Source organism: Macaca nemestrina, chromosome 5, assembly GCF_043159975.1.
Source record: "Macaca nemestrina isolate mMacNem1 chromosome 5, mMacNem.hap1, whole genome shotgun sequence".
In the NCBI taxonomy this organism is placed as follows: domain Eukaryota; kingdom Metazoa; phylum Chordata; class Mammalia; order Primates; family Cercopithecidae; genus Macaca; species Macaca nemestrina.
This window is the reverse complement of record NC_092129.1, coordinates 49,595,639-49,621,202: the sequence shown is the minus strand read 5'-3', so window position 1 is coordinate 49,621,202 and position 25,564 is coordinate 49,595,639. Positions and strand designations below refer to the sequence as shown.

Genomic DNA, 25,564 nt, shown 5'->3' with positions numbered 1-25,564 from the left:
ACCAGCTGTTATAAACTTGCAATAGTATCAACTATAATAATACAGCAAATGCATTCTTCCCTCCTCTTCCCTTCACAGATGAGTTCCTTGAGATAATGAGACTGAGTAGACTCAGTTCTATTGCCGCATCCTCACCTCCCCTTCTATCTCTTTAGTCCTCTGCAATCAGATTTCTCCCTCAACCGGAAGAAAAAAAAAAAAAAAAAAAAAAAAAAAAAGGGCCCTGGCAAAAGGCCACCAAAGCCCTTCTAATTGCTCCTGGACTCTGCAGACCTGATCTTGCTCCACTTCTTTAAGCAGCTGACACCATTACTTATGCACTTCTTTTAGAAACCCCTCTTTCCTTGGCTCTTGACAATATTCTCTCCTGGATCTCGTCCCTCTTCAGGATAGGGACTTCTCAGTTTCCTTGCTGCTTCCCTCTCCTTTGCCCATTCCTTATGTATTAGAGTTTCTTGGACTTCTTTGCTTTGCCCTCTTCTAATGTTTCACCCTCTCTAATAACTAACTCACAATGGTTGCCTGCCACCTGTCTCTGGACACCCCCTCCCATCTGTCTATTTCACCTACTGCACTCTTTTGAAGAGCAGATCTCCATCTAATGGCTTTGGCTATCTTCTCCTGGATGTCTCTCCAGTGCCTTAACAATGTGAACTAATTATCTACTCAATCTCTCTTCCCTTTCCTAGATGCTGAAAGTATCTCTTACCGGGTCTCCCCTCTTCAGAACGGGCTCATCCAAGGCATCCTCCATAGTTGTGTGAGGGATTCCTCCAAAGCCCAAATTTAATCATGTTACTCAAAAGGCTCCCAATTCCATCCACAGTGGAAGGGAGCTTGGTTACACATAGGTATGCATGATTTGTCTCTTACCCCTCTCTCTTTTGGTTAGCCATAGTCTTTTCCCCACGACACCAGCAGCAAACTGTATTCTCAGTCAGACTTAATGTATTGATTTTCATATAAACACAGTGTTATTTCAAGACCCCAGCTTAGTTACCCTTCCCCAGTCATCACCTAGACCATCTGGGGAATAACTATGTATGTTTCAAGGCTCAGCTAAGGAATGAACTCTTTTATGAAGCCTTCTTCGATCATCTGAAGTGAGGGTGACCACTCTCTGCTTTGGACCCTACCTTAATCTGAACAGATTTGTGAGCCTCTAGTGGTAGGGACTGTATCTTATTAATAGCAATGCCTCAAGCATAGAAATAAGTTTGTATTACATGCTTGAATAAGTGCTTGAATCTCTTGAGGTGACTAATCAAAGTAAAAGTTATTTTAATTCATCATCACATTAATTTATTATCACATTTTACTGGAATATCTGATCTACCTTAATGCAAAAGTCCACTGGCACAGGCATATTCCCCCGTCTTCTAAAAATAACATTAACTTACTTATTACATAATATTCCAGCTGTAGTTTATAAGTTCTTTCTTTCCAGTTTAAAAAACAAAAATTTGTCATGATAGGCTTAGGCAATAACTCCCAAGAAAGACCAAAAATTTTTTGTCTATAACTTTTTACTTATCTGTTTATGTTATAGGTCTTCATTAAATTATTCTTCCTAAATAAGTCATTCTCTAACCTCTGAAAATCCCAGCACCATGTACACTTCACTAGGACCAGCTCTGGAATTCTTAGGTTGTTGGCAGAGATGACTTTGTTGGATGCTCAGTGAATGCTTTTCACTATTAACATTTTAAATATTTTTGCTCATATTTATAAGGAATGGAAAGTTGCAACCTGATGGGATCTAGGCAGTTGAAAATTCAAGTCTTAAACAAGAATAATCCCTCACTACATAGTACTCCCTAATTTTCTTCTCTTTTTTTTTTTTTTTTTTTTTTTTTTGAGACGGAATCTCGCTCTGTCGCCCAGGCTGGAGTGCAGTGGCCGGATCTCAGCTCACTGCAAGCTCCGCCTCCCGGGTTTACGCCATTCTCCTGCCTCAGCCTCTCCAGTAGCTGGGACTACAGGCACCCCCCACCTCGCCCGGCTAGTTTTTTGTACTTTTTAGAAGAGACGGGGTTTCACCGTGTTAGCCAGGATGGTCTCGATCTCCTGACCTCGTGATCGGCCCGTCTCGGCCTCCCAAATTTTCTTCTCTTATTAAGAAAAAGTAGTTGGCCAATGCTGATCTATTATATTTTCCAATGGGAACTTTATACAGAGCATCCATGTCCATGCTACATTGCTCCCTTCCTCACATGTAAAAGGAACTGCAAATTCCACTCTCTGAGCTCCAGAAGAATAAAAACCTTTGAATACATCTTAGAAAAAAATTTTTTTAATTCATTCATGATAGGTAATCATTGAAGATTCTGTTCTCCATTAAATCTTGAAACCAGCGGAGGCAGACACACTGAGCCCCTTTATGTATAAAAATATTTCACTAGATGCTTTCTTAGGCAGGATTTACATAGATTAGGGAACTATCAAATCATTCCATTCAATCTTCATAGCAATCGTGAGTGTTAAATATTTCTATTCTGATTTTGTAAATAAATTTAAGGCTCAAAGAGGCTGAGTAGTTTGTTCAAGATCAGAGAGTAAATAGTAAAGTCAGAGTCAAATTCAAGACCATTTGGTTTAAAGGTTGTACACATGGTACGCTGCAAAAAACAAAACAAAACAAAACAGATCTAGGACTTCCTGTCAATGTTCTGCTTTTAGATTTTTGCGCAATAACATATTTTTCAGCCAGTATTCACTACATTTATATTTAATTAGGACCTGTCCACTATCTATTAAATATGATCTTAAAATATTCTTGACCCCAACAACACTAATCATTCTGTCTCTCTGGGTAATTTTCAAGGTCTTTTCCTAGTCAGAATTCTGGTCCTAAGGTTCATCCTCATTTAATTTTACTCTCTCCAAATGCAGACATGAATCATCAATTTTCCATTTTAGTGTCCATAAGAGATATTTAATTTCTATAAATACATCTTGAATGAGGCATATAAACAGCATGATTAAGCAAAACATGTTCACTGCCAAGAGTCAAAAAGATCTAGATTCAAATTCTGGCTTGGCACTTCTTAGCCTCAAAACTTGGCAAGTTGCTTATATTCATTAAACCTCTGTTTCCTCATAGAAGGAATAATGTTACTACCCACCTTTCTAGGATTTTTTTTATTATGAAATAAAGTAACATTTGTAAAGATCCTAACAAGTACATAGTCAAGGTAAACACTCAGTAATTAGCAGATGTTGCTAACAGTATTATTGCTAGTATTGTTAGGTTTACAATATATGAACATTTATGAATAGTCTGGAACAGTTAGTAGACAGTATTGGACACAAATAGAGTTTGAACTATATAACTCAAGGAAACAGGCTTTGCATTTAAATCTTAAACTGCTTCTGATAAAGTAGCAGTGGTGGTAAGGCTGCCCTTTCTCTTTCTGATATACAAAAATCACAAGTATCTGCCCCCTCCACCCCATTATTTTTATTTTGATATTGACTATTCTGACCTGATGCTAGCAGATTTTGCTTTTAAGTCATTCCATCTTTGGTTCATATCATCCAGTCGATGTTGAAGCATAGTAGCCTCTTCAGAATTTCCCAAAGCTTTTACCATCTTCTGCCTGTTTCCGTCAATACTTTTAAATATGTCATTGTGGGCATCAATTTCTGCCTGGATGTCCTAAACAGAAAAAAAGCAAATAGAAAATGCAAATATTAGGAATCAGTAATAGGTATTGAAATTTCTGCATAGAACTTTATAGCTTTATATTAACGGAAGAGTTTCTCTCAAGCAAAACAGTTCATTTCACCTTAAATTATAAGAAATTCAAGTGCTTCCAAAATTCTTATTATTCTGAAAATAATAGTCTTTAAATCTTCAGTACTTCCAGCTTTGTTCTTTTTGCTTAGGATTGTCTTGGCTATACAGGCTCTTTTTTGGTTCCATATGAAATTTAAAGTCGTTTTCTCCAGTTCTGTGAAGAAAGTCAATGGTAGCTTGATGGGAACAGCACTGAATCTATCAATTGCTCTGAGCAGCAAAAGAAACTATCATCAGAGTGAACAGGCAACCTACAGAATGGGAGAAAATTTCTGCAATGTATCTATCTGATGAATGGCTAATATCAAGAATCTACAAGGAACTTAAACACATTTACAAGAAAAACGCAAACAACCCTGCCAAAAAGCGGGCAAAGGGTTCGAAGAGAGACTTCTCAAAAGAAGACATTTATGTGGCCAAGAAACATATGAAAAAGAGCTCATCATCACTGGTCATTAGAGATATGCAAATCAAAACCACAATGAGATAACATTTCCTGCCAGTTAGAATGACAAACATTAAAAACCCTGGAAACAACAGGTGCTGGCGAGGATGTAGAGAAATAGGAACGCTTTTACACTGTTGGTGGGACTATAAATTAGTGCAACCATTGTGGAAGACAGTGTGGCAATTCCTCAAAGATATAGAACCAAAAATACCATTTGATCCAGAATCCCATCACTGGGTATATATCCAAAGGATTATAAATCATTCTACTATAAAGACAAATGCACATGTATGTTTATTGCAGCACTATTTACAATAACAAAGACTTGAAACCAACCCAAATGTCCATCAATGATAGACTGGATAAAGAAAATGTGGCACATATATACCATGGAACACTATGCAGCCATAATAAAGGATGAGTTCATGTCCTTTGCAGGGACATGAATGAAGCTGGAAACCATCATTCTCAGCAAACTATCACAAGGACAGAAAACCAAACACTGCATGTTCTCACTCATAGGTGGGAATTGAACAATAAGATCACTTGGACACAGGGTGGGGACCATCACATACCAAGGCCTGTCGGGGGGTGGGGGGCTAGGGGAGGGATAGCATTAGGAGAAATACCTAATGTAGATGATGGGTTGATGGGTGCAGCAAACCACCATGGCACATGTATACTTATGTAACAAACTTGCACGTTCTGCACATGTATCCCTGAACTTAAAGTAAAATTAAAAAAAACAACAACAATTTTTAACCTGCGAGCAAAAATACTTCCAAAAGCATAGAATAACTGATATAGTTAGGCTTATGCACACACAGGAACAGAGAAAGAGGGGAGAGGAAGATTTTGACAAGATCTAGCCTTTATGCACGTATTGAAGTGATGTTATTTGATTTAAAACGATTCTTAAATTTATCAACCTAATTATTTTATTATTGATATGAAAGATCATTCTTGGGAATAAACACAAAAACATATATTTGGCATGTAAATAACAATCTAATTCTTCTGTAACAGAAAAATTTCTGGCTAAGTATAAAGAAAATACAAAGAAAGTCAGTCTCCCTAACTTTACTTGCCCTTAATCTATTTTGATAACTAAATATAAAAGAAAATATTATCCCACTGATTTATCCAAAACAATTGCATGCATTATCTGGGGATTTCAATAATTTATTTATATCTAATATTAAATTAAAAAGCCAAAAAAGAGTTTATCTTTATAAAATAAATTTGGAGGCAGTTTAAGTAAAATTAGAATTATTATAAAATTTTTTTTAATTGGTTCAGATTTTGGGGAAACATTTGGTAATCTATATCAAAAGCCACAGACTTAAAATTCTTTTGAGGAAAATGGCAGATAGGAGACAGGTCTAATGCACTGCTCCTGCTTAGATAGACAGAACAGCATCTGGAGACTCACGTTGTGAACTTTTGCTCCAAGAACCACTGCAGGAACACACCAAGAAAATCAAAAGAATTCACAGACCCTTTTAAAGAAGGAAGTTGCCACTGCAATTGCCACAAGACAGCATAAGCTCTTGGGAGTTTTACAGCCTCACCCATCACCTGAGATGACCTGAGTACTCATCCTGGCCAACATAGGGCAATATTATACCATCCTACTACTAGTGCAGCTGGCGCTGTCCTGAAAGCACCACCTCCTGGCTAGAGGCCAACCAACTCAAGTCACGACAGCCACTCATAACAGAACAACCCTGCTCCAAAGAAGGAGAAAACAACAGTTAATTCCACTGCTTACCAAACAGCAGCTTAACCATAAGTTCTGAGTCTGTTCACATGACAACTTCACTGCTAGCATAACTGGCATTCGAGGAAACCAGAGCACTAAACAAAACTACAACCAAGGATTACCACAGAGCCCACTTCACTCCCCTGCAGCCTCCACTGGAGCAGGTGCTGCTATCCATGGCTGGGAGACCTGAGGACAGATCACATCACAGGACTCTTTGCAGACATTCCCTAGGACCAGATTTGAGCCCCATAGCCCTGCTGGGTATCTAGACGCAGAAAAGCACAACAATCACTGCAGTCTGATTCTCAGGAAGTCCCATCCCTAGGGGAAGAGGGAGACCACTACATCAAGTGATCATCTTACAGGGCAAAAGAATCCAAATAGCAGCCCGTGAGTTCCAGATCTTTCCGATGAAACAGTCTATTCAAATGAGAAGGAACTAAAAAAGCAGTTCTGGTAATATGACAAAATAAACCTCCAAAAGATCACATTACCTTTCCAGCAATGGATCCAGTCCAAACCAACAAGAAATATCTGAATTACCAGATAAATAATTCAGAAGGTTGATTATTAAGCTACTCAAGGAGGCACCAGAGAAAGGTAAAAATGAACTTAAAGAAATTTCAAACATGGCTAAGTGTGGTGGCTCAAGCCTGTAATCCCAGTACTCTGAGAGGCTGAGGCAGGAGGGTCACTTGAACTCAGGAGTTTGAGACCTGCCTGGGCAACATGGCGAAACCCCGTCTCTACCCAAAATACAAAAAAAATTAGCTGGAAATGGTGGAATGCACCTGTGGTCCCAGCTACTTGGGAGACTGAGTAAAGGATTAGAAAAGATATTCCATGCAAATGGAAACCAAAAGCAAGCAGGAGTAGCTATTCTTATATCAGACAAAACAGACTTTAAAGCAAAAACTAAAAAGACAATAAAGGATATTATATAATGATAAAAGGATTAGTCCATGCACCTAACATAGGAGCTCCCAAATTTATAAAATAATTACTACTAGACCTAAGAAATGGGACAGATGGCAACACAATAATTAGATGGGACTTCAATACTCCACCGACAGTACTAGAGGAGTCATCAAGACAGAAAGTCAACAAAGAAACGATGAACTTAAACTATATCCTAGAACAAATGGACTTAACAGATGTTTACAGAACAGTCTACCCAACAACTGCAGAATATATATTCTTTTCATCAGCACATGGAACATTCTTCAAGATAGACCATATGATAAGCCATAAAACAATCCTCAATAAATTTAAGAAAATCAAAACTATATCAAGTACTCTCTCAGAAGACCACAGTGGAATAAAATTGCAAATTAATTCCAAAAGGAGCCTTCAAAAGTATACAAATACACGGAAATTAAATAATCTGCTCCTGAATGATCTTTCAGTTACCAAAGATATCAAGATGGAAATTAAAAAATTCTTTGAACTGAACAATAATAGTGACACAACCTATCAAAACCTCTGGGATATAACAAAAGCAGTGCTAAGAGGAAAGTACGTAGCATTAACTGTCTACACCAAAAAGTCTGAACGAGCACAAACAGACAATCTAAGGTCACAACTCAAGGAACTAGAGACAAGAACAAGCCAAACCCAAACCCAGCAGAAGAAAAGAAATAACAAAGATCAGAGCAGAACCAAATGAAAGTGAAACAAACAAACAAAAAACACAAAAAGTAAGTGAAACAAAGAGCTGGTTCTTTGAAATGATAAATAAAACTGATAGACCATTAACATGATTAACCAAGAAAAGAAGAGAGAGGATATAAATGAGCTCAGTTAGAAACGAAATGAGTGATACTACAACTGATACTACAGAAATATAAAAGATGATGCAAGGCTACCATGAACAATGTGAACGCCTTTACACACATAAGCTGGAAAACATAGAGGAGATGGATAAATTCCTGGAAATATACAACCTTTCTAAATTAAACAAGGAAGAAAGAGACACTCAGAATAGACCAGTAACAAGCAGCAAGATTGAAATGATAGTTAAAAAGCTACCAAAAAAAAAAAAAAAAAAACAGTCCAGGACCAGATGGATTCACAGCCGAATTCTACCAGACATTCAAAGAAGAACTGGTACCAATTCTATTGACACTATTCCACAAGACAGAGAAAGAGGGAATCCTCCCTAAATCGTTCCACGAAGCAAGTATCAACCTGATACCAAAACCAGAAAGAGACATAACAAAAAAGAAAACTACAAACCAATATCACTGATAAACACAGATGCAAAAATCCTCAAAAACATACTAGCTAACTGAAGTAAACAGCATATCAAAAAGATAATCCACCACGATCCAATGGGTTTCACACCAGGGATGCAGGGATGGTTTAACATACACAAGTATCTGAAACCATAAAAATTCTAGAAGATAACATCAGAAAAACTCTTCTAGACATTGGCTTAGGCAAAGACTTCATGACCAAGAACCCAAAAGCAAATGCAACAAAAACAATTATAAATAGATGGGACTTAATTAAACAAAAAATATTCTGCACAGCAAAATAAACAATGAGCAGAGGAAATGGACAGCCCATAGAGTCACAGAGTGGGAGAAAATATTCACAAACTATGCATCCAGCAAAGGACTAATATCTGGAATCTACAAGGAACTCGAACAAATCAGCAAGGAAAAAAAAATAATCCCATCAAAAACTGGGTTAAGGACATGAATAGAACAAAAGAAGATATACAAATGGCCAATAAACACATGAAAAAATGCTGTACATCACAAATTATCAGGGAAATGCAAATCAAAACCACAGTGTGATACCCCTTACTTCTGCAAGAATGGCCATAATTTAAAAATTAAAAAAAATAGATGTTGGTGTGGATGTGTTAAAAAGGGAAGTTTTACACTGCTCATGGGAGTATAAACTAGTACAACCATTATGAAAAACAGCATGGAGGGTCCTTAAAGAACTAAAAGCGGAACTACCATTTGATCCATCAATTCCACACTTGGGTATCTTCCCAGAGGAAAAGAAGTCATTATATGAAAAAGACATTTGCACAGGAATGTTTATAGCAGCACCATTTGTGATTGCAAAAATATGCAACCAGCACAAATGCCTATCAGTCAACAAGTGGGTAAAGAAAATGTGATTATACACACACACACACACACACACACACACACACCCCATGGAATTCCACTCAGGCATAAAAAAGGAATGAAATAATGGCATTCACAGAAATCTGGATGGAGTTGGAGACCATTATTCTAAGTGAAGTCAGTCAGGAATGGAAAATCAAACATCATATATTCTCACTTATAAGTGGGAGCTAAGCTATGAAGACAGAAAGTCAAACGAATGGTATAATGGACTCTGGGAGCTCCAGCAGGAGGGTGGGAGGTAGGATGAGGGATAAAAGACTATACATTAGGTTCAGTGTACACTGCTTGGGTGATGGGTGCACCAAAATCTCAGAAATCATCACTAAAGAATTTATGCATGTAACCAAACATCACCTGCTCCCCACAAAACTACTGAAATTTTAAAAAGTCATAAAAATGTTGAAATTATCTAACTTAAGAAGATTTATGTCTAAAAATGTTTTAACACACTGATTGTTTTTAGAGAAAAAGAGTGGAAGCTATCATAATATATTAGTGGTGATACCATATTTTTAAAAACAGGATATAAAACTATATATCATAATAATTTCATTTTTAAAAGTATGTACTTTAACTGGCCTATGCATTTGTGTATAATTGTACACATACACAATAGGACTATAAAACAAAAATAGTGTAATCTCTATAGAAGAGGATTACAGGTAAGTTTAGTTTTCTTCTCTATACTTCTCTGAGTTTTCAAAAAGTTCTACACAAAGTTTATTTTTATAATTAGATAAATCTAACAAATTTAAGATTTGGAGTGCCTATCCAATTTTCTTACTACTCTTCCCTTATAAAATTTTCAGCAACTATCTATATTAGTTTACCAATTATCTTTTCCTCCTGAATTTAATGGAAGCAACCTAGTTGTAGCTAACTCTGGTGTGACAGCCATTAATGTACCATAAGTAAGTGTGAAACTACAAACAGAAAAACAGGCACCAGAGGTAGCTATGAAGATGTGGTGAGTTTCCATGGCTTTCAGTGGTAATGAACAGTAAAACAGCTCACTGAAGAAGTAAAAAACTTTCATTTCAGGCAATGAATCTGAACTAGTAAAGGAGAGCAAACTCCTAAACACTGTAGTTCTATTGTCCTTCTACTTTCAAGCTTTTCTTCATATGACTCTGCTATAGTCTGAATATTTGTGTCTTCCCAAAACTGTTTTTTGAAACCCTAACCCTGACAATGATGTTATTAGGAGGTGGGGCCTTTGGGAAGTGATAAGGTCATGCTCTCATGAATGAGATTACTACCCCTATAAAGGAAGCCCCAGAGAGCTGCCCTGCCCTTGCCATCATGTGAAGACCCACCTAGAAGGTGATACCTATGAACCAGAAAGCAGACCCTCACTAGAATATCGAATCTGCCAGTGCCTTGATCTTGGACTTCTCAGTCCCCAGATCCAAGAGAAATACATTTCTGTGGTTTACAAACTACTCAGTCTATGGCATTTTGTTATAGCAGCCCAAACTGATTAAGACGGCTTCACTCATCATAAGTTTCTCATTATAAATAAATAAACAGGGTGAAAATTTACATAGTAATACTTTAAATACTCAGAGCGTTTTTCTTCATTTAAAACTCACTCCTGAGATCCTGAGCAAGATGGCCGAATAGGAACAGCTCCAGCCTCCAGCTCCCAGCACAAGCGACAGAGAAGGCAGGTGATTTCTGCATTTTCAACTGAGGTACTGAGTTCATCTCACTGGGGAGTGCCAGACATCGATGCTGGTCAGTTGGTGCAGCCCGACCAGCGACAGCTGAAGCAGGGCGAGGCATCGCCTCATGTGGGAAGTGCAAGGGGGAAGGGAATTCCTTTTCCTAGCCAAGGGAAACTGAGACACGCAACACCTGGAAAATTGGGTAACTCCCACCCTAATACTGCACTTTATCAAGGGTCTTAGCAAACGGCACACCTGGCCTGGAGGATCCCTCGCCCATGGAACCTCCCTCATTGCTAGCACGGCAGTCTGAGATCTAACTGCAAGGCAGCAGCAAGGCTGGGGGAGGGGCGCCAGCCATTGCCGAGGCTTAAGTAGGTAAACAAAGCCATTGGGAAGCTCGAACTGGGTGGAGCTCACCACAGCTCAAGGAGGCCTGTCTGCCTCTGTAGACTCCACCTCTGGAGACAGGGCATAGCTAAACAAAAAGCAGTAGAAACCTCTACAGATGTAAATGACCCTGTCTGACAGCTTTGAAGAGAGCAGTGGGTTTCCCAGAACAGAGGTTGAGATCTGAGAATGGACAGACTGCCTGCTCAAGTGGGTCCCTGACCCTTGAGTAACCTAACTGGGAGACATACCACACCTCACACCTCACATGGCTGGGGACACCTCTGAAACGAAGTTTCCAGAGCAAGAATCACACAGCAACACTCGCTGTTCAGCAATATTCTATCTTCTGCAGCCTCTGTTGCTGATACCCAGGCAAACAGGGTCTGGAGTGGACCTCAAGCAAACTCCAACAGACCTGCAGCTGAGGGTCCTGACAGTTAGAAGGACAACCAACAAACAGAAAGGACACCCACACCAAAACCCCATCAGTATGTCACCAACATCAAAGACCAAAGGCAGATAAAACCACAAAGATGGGGAAAAAGCAGGGCAGAAAAGCTGGAAATTTAAAAAATCAGAGTGCATCTCCCCCTGCAAAGGAATGCAGCTCATCGCCAACAATGGATCAAAGTTGGACGGAGAATGACTTTGATGAGTAGAGAGAAGAAGGCTTAGGTCGATCAAACTTCTCAGAGCTAAAGGAAGAACTACGTACCCAGACAAAGAAACTAAAAATCTTTAAAAAAGAATGGAAGAATGGATAACTAGAATAATCAATGCAGAGAAGGCCATAAACGAACTGATAGAGATAAAAACCATGACATGAGAATTACGTGACAAATGCACAAGCTTCAGTAACCGATTCAATCAACTGGAAGAAAGAGTATCAATGACTGAAGATCAAATGAATGAAATGAAGTGAGAAGAGAAGTCTAGAGAAAAAAGAGGAAAAAGAAATGAACAAAGCCTCCAAGAAATATGGGATTATGTGAAAAGACCAAATCTACGTCCGATTGCTGTGCCTGAAAGTGAGGGGGAAAATGGAACCAAGTTGGAAAACACTCTTCAGGATATCACCCAGAAGAACTTCCCCAACCTAGTGAGGCAGGCCAACATTCTAATTCAGGAAATACAGAGAACGCCACAAAGATACTCCTCAAGAAGAGCAACTCCAAGGCACATAATTGTCAGATTCGCCAAAGTTGAAATGAAGGAAAAAATGTTAAGGGCAGCCAGAGAGAAAGGTCGGGTTACCCACAAAGGGAAGCCCATCAGACTAACAGCAGATCTCTCGGCAGAAACTCTACAAGCAGAAGAGAGTGGGGGCCAATATTCAACATTCTTAAAGAAAAGAATTTTCAACCCAGAATTTCATATCCAGCCAAACTAAATTTCATAAGTGAAGGAGAAATAAAATCCTTTACAGACAAGCAAATGCTTAGAGATTTTGTCACCACCAGGCCTGCCCTACAAGAGACCCTGAAGGAAGCAAGAAACATGGAAAGGAACAACTGGTACCAGCCGTTGCAAAAACATGCCAAAATGTAAAGACCGTCGAGGCTAGGAAGAAATTGCATCAACTAACGAGGAAAGTAACCAGCTAATATCACAATGACAGGATCAAGTTCACACTTAACAATATTAACCTTAAATGTAAATAGACTAAATGCTCCAATTAAAAGACACAGACTGGCAAATTGGATAAAGAGTCAAGACCCATCAATGTGCTGTATTCAGGAGACCCATCTCACATGCAGAGACACACATAGGCTCAAAACAAAGGGATGGAGGAAGATCTACCAAGCAAATGGAAAACAAAAAAAAGCAGGGGTTGCAATCTAGTCTCTGATAAAACAGACTTTAAACCATCAAAGATCAAAAGAGACAAAGAAGATCATCCATAATGGTAAAGGGATCAATTCAACAGGAAGAGCTAACTATCCTAAATGTATATGCACCCAATACAGGAGCACCCAGATTCATAAAGCAAGTCCGTAGAGACTTACAAAGAGACTTAGACTCCCATACAATAATAATGGGAGACTTCCATTGTCAACATTAGACAGATCAGCGAGACAGAAAGTTAAAAAAGATATCCAGGAATTGAACTCAACTCTGCACCAAGAGGACCTAATAGACATCTACAGAACTCTCCACCCCAAATCAACAGAATATACATTCTTCTCAGCACCACATCACACTTATTCCAAAATTGACCACATAGTTGGAAGTAAAGCACTCCTCAGCAAATGTAAAAGGACAGAAATTATAACAAACTGTCTCTCAGACCACAGTGCAATCAAACTAGAACTCAGGACTAAGACACTCAAACAAAACTGCTCAAATACATGGAAACTGAACAACCTGCTCCTGAATGACTACTGGGTATATAATGAAATGAAGGCAGAAATAAAGATGTTCTTTGAAACCAATGAGAACAAATACACAACATACCAGAATATCTGGGACACATTCAAAGCAGTGTGTAGAGGGAAATTTATAGCACTAAATGCCCACAAGAGAAAGCTGGAAAGATCTAAAATTGACACCCTAACATCACAATTAAAAGAACTAGAGAAGCAAGAGCAAACACATTCAAAAGCTAGCAGAAGGCAAGAAATAACTAAAATCAGAACAGAACTGAAGGAGAAAGAGACACAAAAAATCCTCCAAAAAATCAATGAATCCAGGAGTTGGTTTTTTGAAAAGATCAACAAAATTGATAGACCGCTAGCAAGACTAATAAAGAAGAAAAGAGAGAAGAATAAAATACATGCAATAAAAAATGATAATGAGGATATCACCACCAACCCCACAGAAATACAAGCTACCATCCGAGAATACAATAAACACCTCTACACAAATAAACTTGAAAACCTAGAAGAAATGGATAATTTCCTGGACACTTACACTCTCCCAAGACTAAACCAGGAAGAAGCTGAATCCCTGAATAGACCAATAGCAGGCTCTGAAATTGAGGCAATAATTAATAGCCTGCCAACCAAAAAAAGTCCAGGACCAGACAGATTCATAGCCGAATTCTCAGGAGGAGCTGGTACTACTCCTTCTGAAACTCTTCCAATCAATAGAAAGAGAGAACCAAATCATGAATGAACTTCCATTCACAATAGCTTCAAAGAGAAAAAAGTACCTAGGAATCCAACTTACAAGAGATGTAAAGGACATCCTCAGGGAGAACTACAAACCACTGCTCAGTGAAATAAAAGAGAACACAAAGAAATGGAAGAACATACCATGCTCATGGATAGGAAGAATCAATATTGTAAAAATGGCCATACTGCTCAAGGTAATTTATAATTTCAATGCCCTCCCCATCAAGCTACCAAAGACTTTCTTCACAGAATTGGAAAAAACTGCTTTAAAGTTCATATAGAACCAAAAAAGAGCCCACATTGCCAAGACAATCCTAAGTCAAAAGAACAAAGCTGGAGGCATCACACTACCTCACTTCAAACTATACTACAAGGCTACAGTAACTAAAACAGCATGGTACTGGTACCAAAACAGAGAGATAGACCAATGGAACAGAACAGAGTCCTCAGAAATAATACCACACATCTACAGCCATCTGATCTTTGACAAACCTGACAAAAACAAAAAATGGGGAAAGGATTCCCTATTTAATAAATGGTGCTGGGAAAATTGGCTAGCCGTAAGTAGAAAGCTGAAACTGGATCATTTCCTTACTCCTTATATGAAAATTAATTCAGATGGATTAGAGACTTAAATGTTAGACCTAATACCATAAAACTCTAGAAGAAAACCTAGGTAATACCATTCAGGCCATAGGCATGGGCAAGGACTTCATGTCTAAAACACCAAAAGCAATGGCAACAAAAGCCAAAATTGACAAATGGGATCTAATTAAACTAAAGAACTTCTGCACAGAAAAAGAAACTACCATCAGAGTGAACAGGCAACCTACAGAATGGGAGAAAATTTTTGCAATCTACTCATCTGACAAAAGGGCTAATATTCAGAACCTACAAAGAACTCAAACAAATTTACAAGAAAAAACACACAACCCCATCAAAGTGGGCAAAGGATATGAACAGATGTTTCTCAGAAGAAGACATTCATACAGCCAACAGGCACGTGAAAAAATGCTCATCATCACTGGCCATCAGAGAAATGCAAATCAAAACCACAATGAGATACCATCTCACACCTGTTAGAATGGCAATCATTAAAAAGTCAGGAAACAACAGGTGCTGGAGAGGATGTGGAGAAATAGGAACACTTTTACACTGTTGGTGGGATTGTAAACTAGTTCAACCATTGTGGAAAACAGTATGGTGATTCCTCAAGGATCTAGAACTAGAAATACCACATGACCCAGCCATCCCATTACCAGGGAGAGGGGAGGGGTGAGGGATGGCATTGGGAGTTATACCTGATGTAAATGACGAGTTGATGGGTGCTGACGAGTTGATGGGTGTAGCACACGAACATGGCACATGTATACATATGTAACAAACCTGCACATTGTGCACATGTACCCTAGAACTTAAAATATAATAATAAAAAAAAAGGTGAAGAAAGAGAAAAAATAATAATAAAATAAAATAAAACTCACTCCTAGTAAGCACACCCACGCATTCTACCAAGAATCCAGGCTTAGGCACCAGTATCTAAGTGATTATTTTTCTTTTTTTTTTTTTTTTTTTTTTTTTTTTTTGAGACGGAGTCTCGCTCTGTCACCCAGGCTGGAGTGCAGTGGCCGGATCTCAGCTCACTGCAAGCTCCGCCTCCCGGGTTCACGCCATTCTCCTGCCTCAGCCTCCCGAGTAGCTGGGACTACAGGCGCCCGCCACCTCGCCCGGCTAGTTTTTTGTATTTTTTAGTAGAGACGGGGTTTCACCGTGTTAACCAGGATGGTCTCGATCTCCCGACCTCGTGATCTGCCCGTCTCGGCCTCCCAAAGTGCTGGGATTACAGGCTTGAGCCACCGCGCCCGGCCAAAGTGATTATTTTTCAATCACCCATAGACCTCCAGTAACCAGAAACACCCATGGAAGGGCCTTTTGCATCTCACTACTCCCAATCAGCATGTTAGGAAGACATCACTTACATACGGTGAATGGGCAGCACTGACCTAGTATTACTCCTGACAGGATCTGAGATGTCTAACATGACACTAATAGGGTTAGATTTGGAGACTGGGTGAGATGAACACAAAGTTTAATAGACAGCTCCTGCAAGATTTATGGTCCAAATTTGCAAACCCATTGATCTCTGAGGTTATCTGACCCAAATGACAAACCCAAATCTGGTCCAATGCAAAGTGTGGTTTGCAGTTTGCAGAATTAGGCCTAACCACTGAACAAAAACTCGGAGATTGTTGAATCTTTTGCATTTCACAGGCAGTTCTATCCCACAGCAGTGCAGAACAGAAGTGAATAGGGCAGCCGGGAAACAGAGCCAGATAATGATTCAAGGTTCTCAGGCTGTGCAACACTATGTATAGAAAATTGCAGTCTCATTATAATCATAGTTTGAGATGTGCCAAATAGAAATTCTCAGTGAAAAAAAGGAAAAGGGAAGTTCTGCTGAAAAGTTCTTTGGTGTCATCTCCTGATACAACTGTTCTATTTCCGTGTCCTGAAGTGCATTTTAAGACATCTAAAGAGACATATTTAAAGGTTTGCAGATAGTGTTTTGCAATAGTTTTATGCATCTGGTATATATCTGTATGGTAGCCATCTTTCTCAAGAAGCTCAATGATACAACGAGCAAGGCACCTCTTTGCTCTCTATTGCCAAGGAGAACCTGGCTTCAAATTTCCTGTTTAAGTTCCTATACATCATTATCGATGAACTACACCTAAAATCACAAGACAACTTCAAACGACAACATCCTGATGTAGTCTGACCTATTTGATTCCTTTCATACTGAAGAGAAGAAAAAAGTAAAAGGAATAGCAGAACTTTGGGAGGCTGAGGCAGGCGGGTCACCTGAGGTCAGGAGTTCCAGATCAGCCTAGCCAACAGGATGAAAACCTCATCTCTAATAAAAATAGAAAAAAAATAGCTGGGTGTGGCGGTGCACATCTGTAATCCCAGCTACTCGGGAGGCTGAGGCAGGGAATCACTTAAGCCCTGGAGGCACAGGTTGCAGTGAGCTGAGATCATGCCACTGCACTCCAGCCTGGGTGACAGAGGGGGATTTCTTCTTAAAAAAAAAAAAAGAAAAAGAAGAAAGAAGAAAGAAAAAGAAGGAAGAAGGAAGAAGGAAGAAGAAGAAGAAGAAGAAGAAGAAGAAGAAGAAGAGGAAGAGGAAGAGGAAGAGGAAGAGGAAGAGGAAGAGGAAGAAGAAGAAGAAGAAGAAGAAGAAGAGGAAGAAGAAGAAGAAATGCATTAAGATGCATAGTTTTCTAAGTTTCACAAGAGCATACGCAACATCAGGACATTTGGGTGGCAAGAACATAAAGCAAATTTGCCTTCTCACATCAGATCAGGCGACGTGTTTTCCAACCCAGCCACCATGAAGAATGGGAATGAAACAAGACTACATAGCTGGCCCAACCAAGGATGATAAGCAGTTCCACAAAGGTTTCCTTAACTGTGCTACCAGTGGTCGTATGTTCATGTTAGAATATAATTTTCAGAATGTGGAAAACCCTTCCACACATGATTATCATCAAAAGTTGGGAAGAAAATCAACCACCACGAGTGATCAAAGAAAATGAAATCCCATACATTATTTTGTTTTATTTGACATTTGGTGGCATATTAACTTTGCCAAACATACCTGGAGCTCCTCAAAACAGAAAATCATCTTAATATTTCTTCTGTATCCTTGCAGTCTCTGTTACATAGAAGGCGCCTAATGTAAACAGAGTAGATAGATGACACATAGATACACATTATCAATGTATGAATGGATTAATAGGTTTATCTTGATTGACTAGCAAATTGGCCACTATAATGCTAGGAGAAAACCAAACAATTGAAAAATTGGAAGGAAATGTAATAATCATTTTGTTCAATTTCTTCACTTAAAAAGTTTAATGGGAGAACTTAAAATAATTTAGAAGCCTGCACTGCAAAGTCCTGGCTAAGCTCGCACTGAAAAATTAGAAATAAGTGCAGTTAATGAATCATGTTTCTTTGTAGATCAATATGTAATGATGCACTGATTTGAAACTCAGGATGTCAGCATGGGAGGCTGTCAGATCATGACCCTGATGTGGCGTCAAATGCTACAATAAATTAAGTTCCATGAAAGACGGCTGACTCTCGCTGCACATTTGGGAGACTTGGCCCTACTAATGCTTACCTCTGTCACCTGCAAGCCCTTCTGAACTTTAAACAGCACAAAATGGTTACTGATAATGAGTTATGGGAATGTAATCCATCTTGAAACACAAAGCAATGCTCTTCCAAGCATTTAACATAAACCGCTCGTGTGCACAGAGGGGCCACAGCAAAATATTCAAGCAGTTGAACTAACATTTGAAAACAGGGCAGAAGCAATGTCTTAAGGATTCACTTGAAAGGTATTTTAAAATAATGTAAGTATAATGTAGAAGGTTAAGAAAAGCCAGGAGTTAGAAGAATAGGACTACACACTTTTCTCTAAATAAAACACCATCCAAAGTATAAGATGCAAACTCTCAGAACAGCCCTCCAGAAGATGGCTACAAAAGCTCACGGAGGTTCCCTGACAAATGGTTAGTCTTTCTGTAAATAACACCCACTATTCAGATCAAGATAAACTTCACAAATATGGGGAAACATTTATTTATTTACTTTTTACTTATTTAATAATTAGTATTCTAATACAAGTTTTGCCCTTAACTGGGCATTTCTCTAATGATACAACCCATAGAGATATAACTGTAAACACTATAATGTATATCACATAACTTGTTTATAATGTTTCATAGTCAAGCTACTACTTGATTATAAAGCTACAAGTAGTAGCTTGATTTTAAAACATTATAAACAAATTATGATATACATTATAAAACAAATTAATAAAACATCATGAAAATAAAACATATTTTGCTTAAATATGTAAGCAAAAATATTTCCTCACATTATAATAAACAGAACTGTCTGAAATCTCTGACAGGACACAGAGATTTAGAACAGTACTACCAGGAAGTCTTCAACAACTAAATGGGTACTAGACTAGATTCATCCTTTTTGGTCTTGTTAAAATAATTTTGGATTATTTTTGCACCGCCTATCTACTTAACCTTATGTGGCAACAGTGATGCTTTTTCTGAAGGAGTTCTGACCCCTTTCCTGAAGGTGAAGAAGAAACGAGGTTAGAACAACTTCGCTATCATGTCCCAAAGCTCAGACTAACTAAACAAAGTTAATCATTAGGGGAAAATAAATCCACCATTCCTTTCAAAAGTTGGACTGGATTTCAGAATTGATTATCAGGAGCTCAGCAGGATTACTGCCACAGCTTTAGGTTTTGAAAATGAGGAATCATGATTTTTAAAAAAATACATATATATTACTTAAATAATAATAGAATAAGCAAATAATATCAGCTTCAAAGGTTATGTCACATGTAAATATGTTTTGAAACAGTTTGTGAGATTTCTGGGATAGTGAGTAATTGCCATTAATTATTCAATTAATTTATTGATTTTAATTATTATTCTATAAATTTTCTTCCAACAACTAATCTCACAGATTTTAATCACTCTACTGAATCACATTTTTGACTGACAATAGAGGTGGTATCATCAGGTCTACAGCAACATTTCTAAATTAAGAAATTGATGCTAATAATGTTCTTTTCCTGTAATCTGTGATGATAAATATAGGTAAGACTTGAGGTGGGTGGATAGCTTCATCCCAGGAGTTCAAGGCCAGCCTGAGCTACACAGCAAATCCATGTCTCCAAAAAAAAAAAAAAAAAAAAAAAAAAGTAAGAAAACAGAGTAGAAAACAGTCAAATTACTAAGTGGAACAAACTCAGATAATGTAATGAAAACTGAACAAACAAATCAGATCATGTAATCAAAACTGAACAGGTTAGAAAACCCAGAGAAAAATTATTGCATTTCAAATGTTTAAAACTACAAGCCTGGGGCACACAGCTCCTCAGCTTCTGACCCATGTCAAAGCAATCCCTGTGACCCCGAAAGCTCCCAATTTCTTCCCATGACACAGGTCCACCCACGGGCCACACACATGCACACACATTGGTATATAATCTTAGTTGCTTCCTTCAACTTAAACTCATCTGTTAAGTCTCAGTTTAAATGTAATTTCTCCAGGAGAGACTTCACAAGTACTGAGATTAGGGCTACTATTACTCTTATAATTTCATCTGCCTTTGCTTAATTATGCAGTTCTCACTGAAAACGTCCTTGTCTGTATCCTCCCACTCAGCCATAAGATCAATGTCTTCTCCATCTATACACTTAGACCAGCACCTGGTACATATTTCATAAATATTTGCTAAGTAGGGAATAAATGAGTAGACTTTGAAAAGTGTTTACTATATCTTATTGAGGACACATTTGTTTTAAAATGAGATACTGCAAACTGAGCAATACAGTATAGCTTCAAATTGTAATTTTAAAAATTAGAGTCATGCAAAAGGAGGTAAATGCCATAAAGAAATTCAGCATTGAGTGGTTTCTCTCTGTGTTGTTATGATGGGAAGCATCTTTGCCCAAGGAGTCACCAAGAGAATGGTACTAAGAGAATGGCACTCAGACACACAGCAGACACACACATTAAAAAAAAAATTCCTTAGAGAACTACCATTATCATTAATCATCCAGTAGCAGGTCTGAATAAATTAATAACAGGCAACAGTCACTCAAAATGTCACTGAGCTAAAATTGGCCATTACACTCTGTGACTAATAAACAAAAGAAATACAGTACAAAATGCAAATGGCTTAAGTATGACAGTATGTTAATAGTCCCTAAAGTAATGAGAGATACTTCCTTTGGGAAGTACTTTCAGGAAAAAAAAATTAATTAAAATCAGGTTGGCAATAAAACTACCTACTGGCTGGATCTCAGAGTGGTGTGTTGGACCAGTCAACTTTGAGTGCGAACTCTTCCCATAGTCACCCTTGAGCCCGTGGTCACAACTTCTTATCCCTCATCACTTCGCTAGATGATTAGGACCTGCTTGCTGGCAGGCACATCTTGCTACGGGGTCATCCTCCCCTGGTAAGAAGTTCTTCCTCCTTAGGTACCACTCTGGAGTTGGCTTGGTTCCCTCCAATTGGGACTTCCTAATCTGTAATGAGCTGCCATCTTGTAGGAACAGAATACTTCCGGCCTGCAAGAGACTCCCAGCCTTGCCCTTTCTGGTTCCAGAAGACTAGAAATGAGTACCCAAGGTTAGAAACTGCCCACCCCGCCTGTGCCCAGCATCACACATGCTGAGACCAGGTGCTCAACCACATGCCAAACATTCTTATATGAGTGGATATCCAATAAAAATCACAAAACCACTGGATGTCTCCAAAATTCAAAGATATCAACTAAAATATCCCTTTCAATTTACCTTCAAAAACAAACTGCTGCCTTAAAGTTATGCTGAAGGTCTGTTTTCACCTGGGAATTTTAATGATCTGACCAGTCTATAACTTTCCAGATTAGCCACCATCAGCAGGCCTGCTGCTCAGCTGTTGGCCTCCACTACTGAGCGTATCAGGATTTGAGTCTACTAGTCCAGCAGCGGACTCTCGTTTTCTTAAAGCCTGAAATTGCTTCAGGAATACAGCAAAATCCCCTTTCCACTGTGGTCACCTAAACTTCAGACTGAACAATGACAACTGCTGATATGAAAAGTGGTAAATCGTTAAGGCTAGTATTCTCTCTAGAAACAGGTTACTAATACTGAGAAAGAGACAGGACTGAGAATTGAGAGTAAAGGGACTCTGCCTCTGCAGATAGAATGACTGTTACTCAGCTTCTGAAGGGATCCTGTGGCTTCTGCATTATAGCAGTAGGCCTTGGTCTTTCCCTAGAAATGGCATTATTGTTTTGTTCGGGGAAGGTGGTTAGTTGTATTTGAGAGGTGTGAGTTACTGATACTTTTTCGTAACTCCAGTTTTCCTGCCAATAAACCAATGAAGCAACGTCTCAATATATGAGACAGATTTTATAAGAATACGGAAAGGATTTTAACACTTAGGAAAGAATACATCCATGTACGACAATTTCCTATAAGTAAAATATGGCAAAGAGATCAACTTTCACATAGGTTTGTATAAAAGTGACTAACACAAAAATACATATATATGGAGAACTTCAGACTGAGAATTACAACAGGACTGTTTCTTTGAGTTTGCCTTTGTCTCAAAATAAATAAATAAAAAATAAAAAAAAAAATCCCAAATCAAGCCTTTGACAGGAAGAAGCCAGTAGATATCTTTTATTGTCAACTCAACTACTAAAATAGAAATAAGAAATATTTAAATATTAAGGCTTGGGAGTTAAAAGGGGAAACATGCTAATATAACCAGAACTTCTAACTCTGCCAGTAAAATGGCTTGAAGGTGGAGGCAGGTCAGGAACCCCTGGTATCTGACCTAGGCTTTTAAGACTAATAGCAGCAATTACAATACAAAAGTCCAGCTATTGCCCACAATTACTGCCTCTCAGGGGGTCTAAGTAATGAATCATTCATGTAACATATGCGCTATACCTTTTCAGGAAGAAACAGACAAATCTACACAAAACAAGCTAACAGACCTCTTTATGGTCATAAAGTTTGTCACCTGCTGTTACCAGCTGCCATAAGGAAGATATTCCTGGCTTTCTTCGCCCCTTCTAAGTGGAGAACAAGCTGAGGGAGAACCTCTTTTACTCTCAGGAATTCAGATGCTTAACGACATATTAAAGTGAGAGGTTGAAGTCCACCCTGTGTTACAATCCTTCCATTACAGTAGAGGTGCAGGCAGAGATTGGGAGAAACAACTACTGCCAGGAGGGAGCACCCACCAAGGAGGAGTTACATTCTTCTCTCTCCACACTCATCACACCAAAACGTTCCTATCATCAAAAGGCAAGCAATGACTGCAATTGTTTTGGAAAAGCTTCCAAACTTTTCAGATGGCATAATACTGCATCTTTTCCCTCTGGCAATTGTGGTTTGTAAGAAAAAGCCCATTATTCTTTTAATGACTCAATCCATTCTTGCTTCTGCAGTATTTGTACTTGCAATGAACCACGGGGCATTCACGGTAAAAGCCACTGAGCACAGCTTTTTAAATATTAATCATTGACTTACATACCAACGGATGGAGGACTTCACCCCTTTCTGCCTTTCTTTTTCTTTAAAGACTGGAAATTGGAAGAAGATTGGTGCTTGGCATCCAAAGGTTAAAGAGAGCAGGAGTGCACACACGCATGTGGAGGTTTTCTGTTTTAACTATAAATGTAAGGTAGTATTTGGCAGGCTAGACTCCATCTAGAGTGTGCCAGGAGCCTTCCTATGGAAAAAAGAGCTACATGCACATTTAATAATCCAAGCATTAAAGCTTCACAGTGCATGCAAGCACTCTATGTTTAAAACAGACACGCTCAGATAAAAAGCCTGAGGTCAGATGTGCCACTGTCACTGTGAAGCGACTTCTGCCACCCAGAGCTGAGTCTCCAGGCAGAGGGCTGTACAGGGCAGTGCACGGCAGGCAGGGGCTGGACAGATAAACCTGAGGGGTATGGAGAACAGAACCCATGCCTACGAAGTCAGACTTTGGCACCAATACCCAGTGTTTGTTGCTGGTTTTTAATTTTATTCTCATTTTTTTTTTTCTCTCCAAAGAAGTTTCAGTTAAATTACCAGCTGACTTGAGTACAAAGAGTTTCTTCTGATGTGGAATTCTAAAAGTGACAGGCATCATGAGAAGCCCTCCTGACGAAAGGAAATAATTGCTAATTAGCCCTTTACTTGAAAAGCATATTTAAAGGAGAGAGCAAAATCAAATATTCTTTATAAATTACACTAAACCACCAAAGAGTCAATAGAATAGCTGTTATCTAAATGTGTAGTGAAAAATAAAAGGCAAGAAAGAAAGGAAAAAAGTACATTCATGAAGTTTGCTTTCTGCATACCTTTTCAAATTTTGTCAGCAGTTCCCGTAAGTTGAAGTTCAGACCAATCATTGTCCAGTAGCCCTTGAAGCCTACATCTTTCTGGCAAACTTCCTTCAGACAACAGCGTTTAACTTCTAAACACCGTATCTTTTCTGCTATACTTTAAAATCCTTTGTAAAATCCTTTACAAGCCTTGCCCTTGAGCTATGGTCCATCAGCAGCGGCAGCAGCTTGCGCTGGGACATTTTAGCCACCCCACTGTGGGTCCGTTTTTTCATGGACTTCGGAGTTCGCAAGGAATAGACCTGCTTCTGTATTTCCTGGTAGCTGTGCTCCACGAGGCTGGCATGGTCTCCTCTTTCTCTGGGAAGCCCAGGATTCCCTTCTGCTCACCTCACTAATGACCTGCAGGCCACAACTGTTCTCTCCTGGGCCCCAAGCTTAGAGTTTGGTCTCAATTACACACAGCAAAAAAAGAAGCTATATCCTGGAAACTTGCATGAGAGAAGAAGAAAAAAAAAAAAAGCCAAGTATTACCAACTTCCTCCATTCAGACTGATTTCAGAATGAAAAAAAAAAAAAAAAAATCCTGGGTAAAGAGCCAGTTTTCAAAGAGCATGACTTGTGTAGAGTTCGAAGGAGGAGTGTACTCTTAGCTGAAGAAACACCAAAACACAGGACAAGAGGCCACTGGTTCTCACTCTCCCAGATACCAGCAGCCTGGGTTGCTATGGTAACCACCAAGCTATTTTCAGTCCATTTCCCTAGGTCAGCCTGGCCTAAGGGATGCTGTCAATGCAACAGAACTAAAGTTGTTTTAAAAGGTGTTCTGTCTGTCCAGAGAAAAGCTCTTGCAGTAAATCTCCTAGTCCCTTCTGCCGGCTTTGTGGCAGGGGAGAGTAGCCTCAGTGGGCTCTGGCAGCTCCCCTGGCTGATCTGACAGCAGTGTGGTAATCAACTTCTCTTTCCAGCAGTTGTTTATTATTTTAATCAGCATCCTCCCTTTCCACCACCCCTCACACAGTTTGAAGTGAAAGCTCACTCCCACTTCCTGGAGGCCTGCCTGCCCCAAAAGTCAGTTCTCTATCTCTTACATTGTCTCAATCTTGAATGGATCACAGGTTCCATGTTCCAGTTGGGAGCCAACCCATGAAAAGAAAGGGGAGTGAATGTACAAAACAGCACAAATCACAAAAGGAAATACGCGTTGATTAATTTTACTTTTCAAAAAGGTGTTAGCAGGAAACTGACGAAGAAAATACTTTTAAAGTGTTTTGATCTCTTTGATG

At 38.9% G+C, this 25,564-nt stretch overlaps 1 protein-coding gene across 10 annotated transcripts in view; it reads right to left on the bottom strand.

Moving 5' to 3' along the window:
- LOC105465799 (utrophin) overlaps positions 1-25,564 on the bottom strand; it is a 579,736-nt gene that overhangs the window by 183,588 nt on the left and 370,584 nt on the right. For 9 of the 10 annotated variants that reach the window (XM_071096556.1, XM_071096557.1, XM_071096560.1 and 6 more), the window contains one exon: positions 3,486-3,658. In XM_071096556.1, the coding sequence (XP_070952657.1) occupies positions 3,486-3,658 (173 nt within the window). Of the gene's footprint in view, positions 1-3,485; positions 3,659-24,293; positions 24,749-25,564 lie in introns of those variants that run through there. The other variant, XM_071096563.1, reaches the window with a different exon arrangement.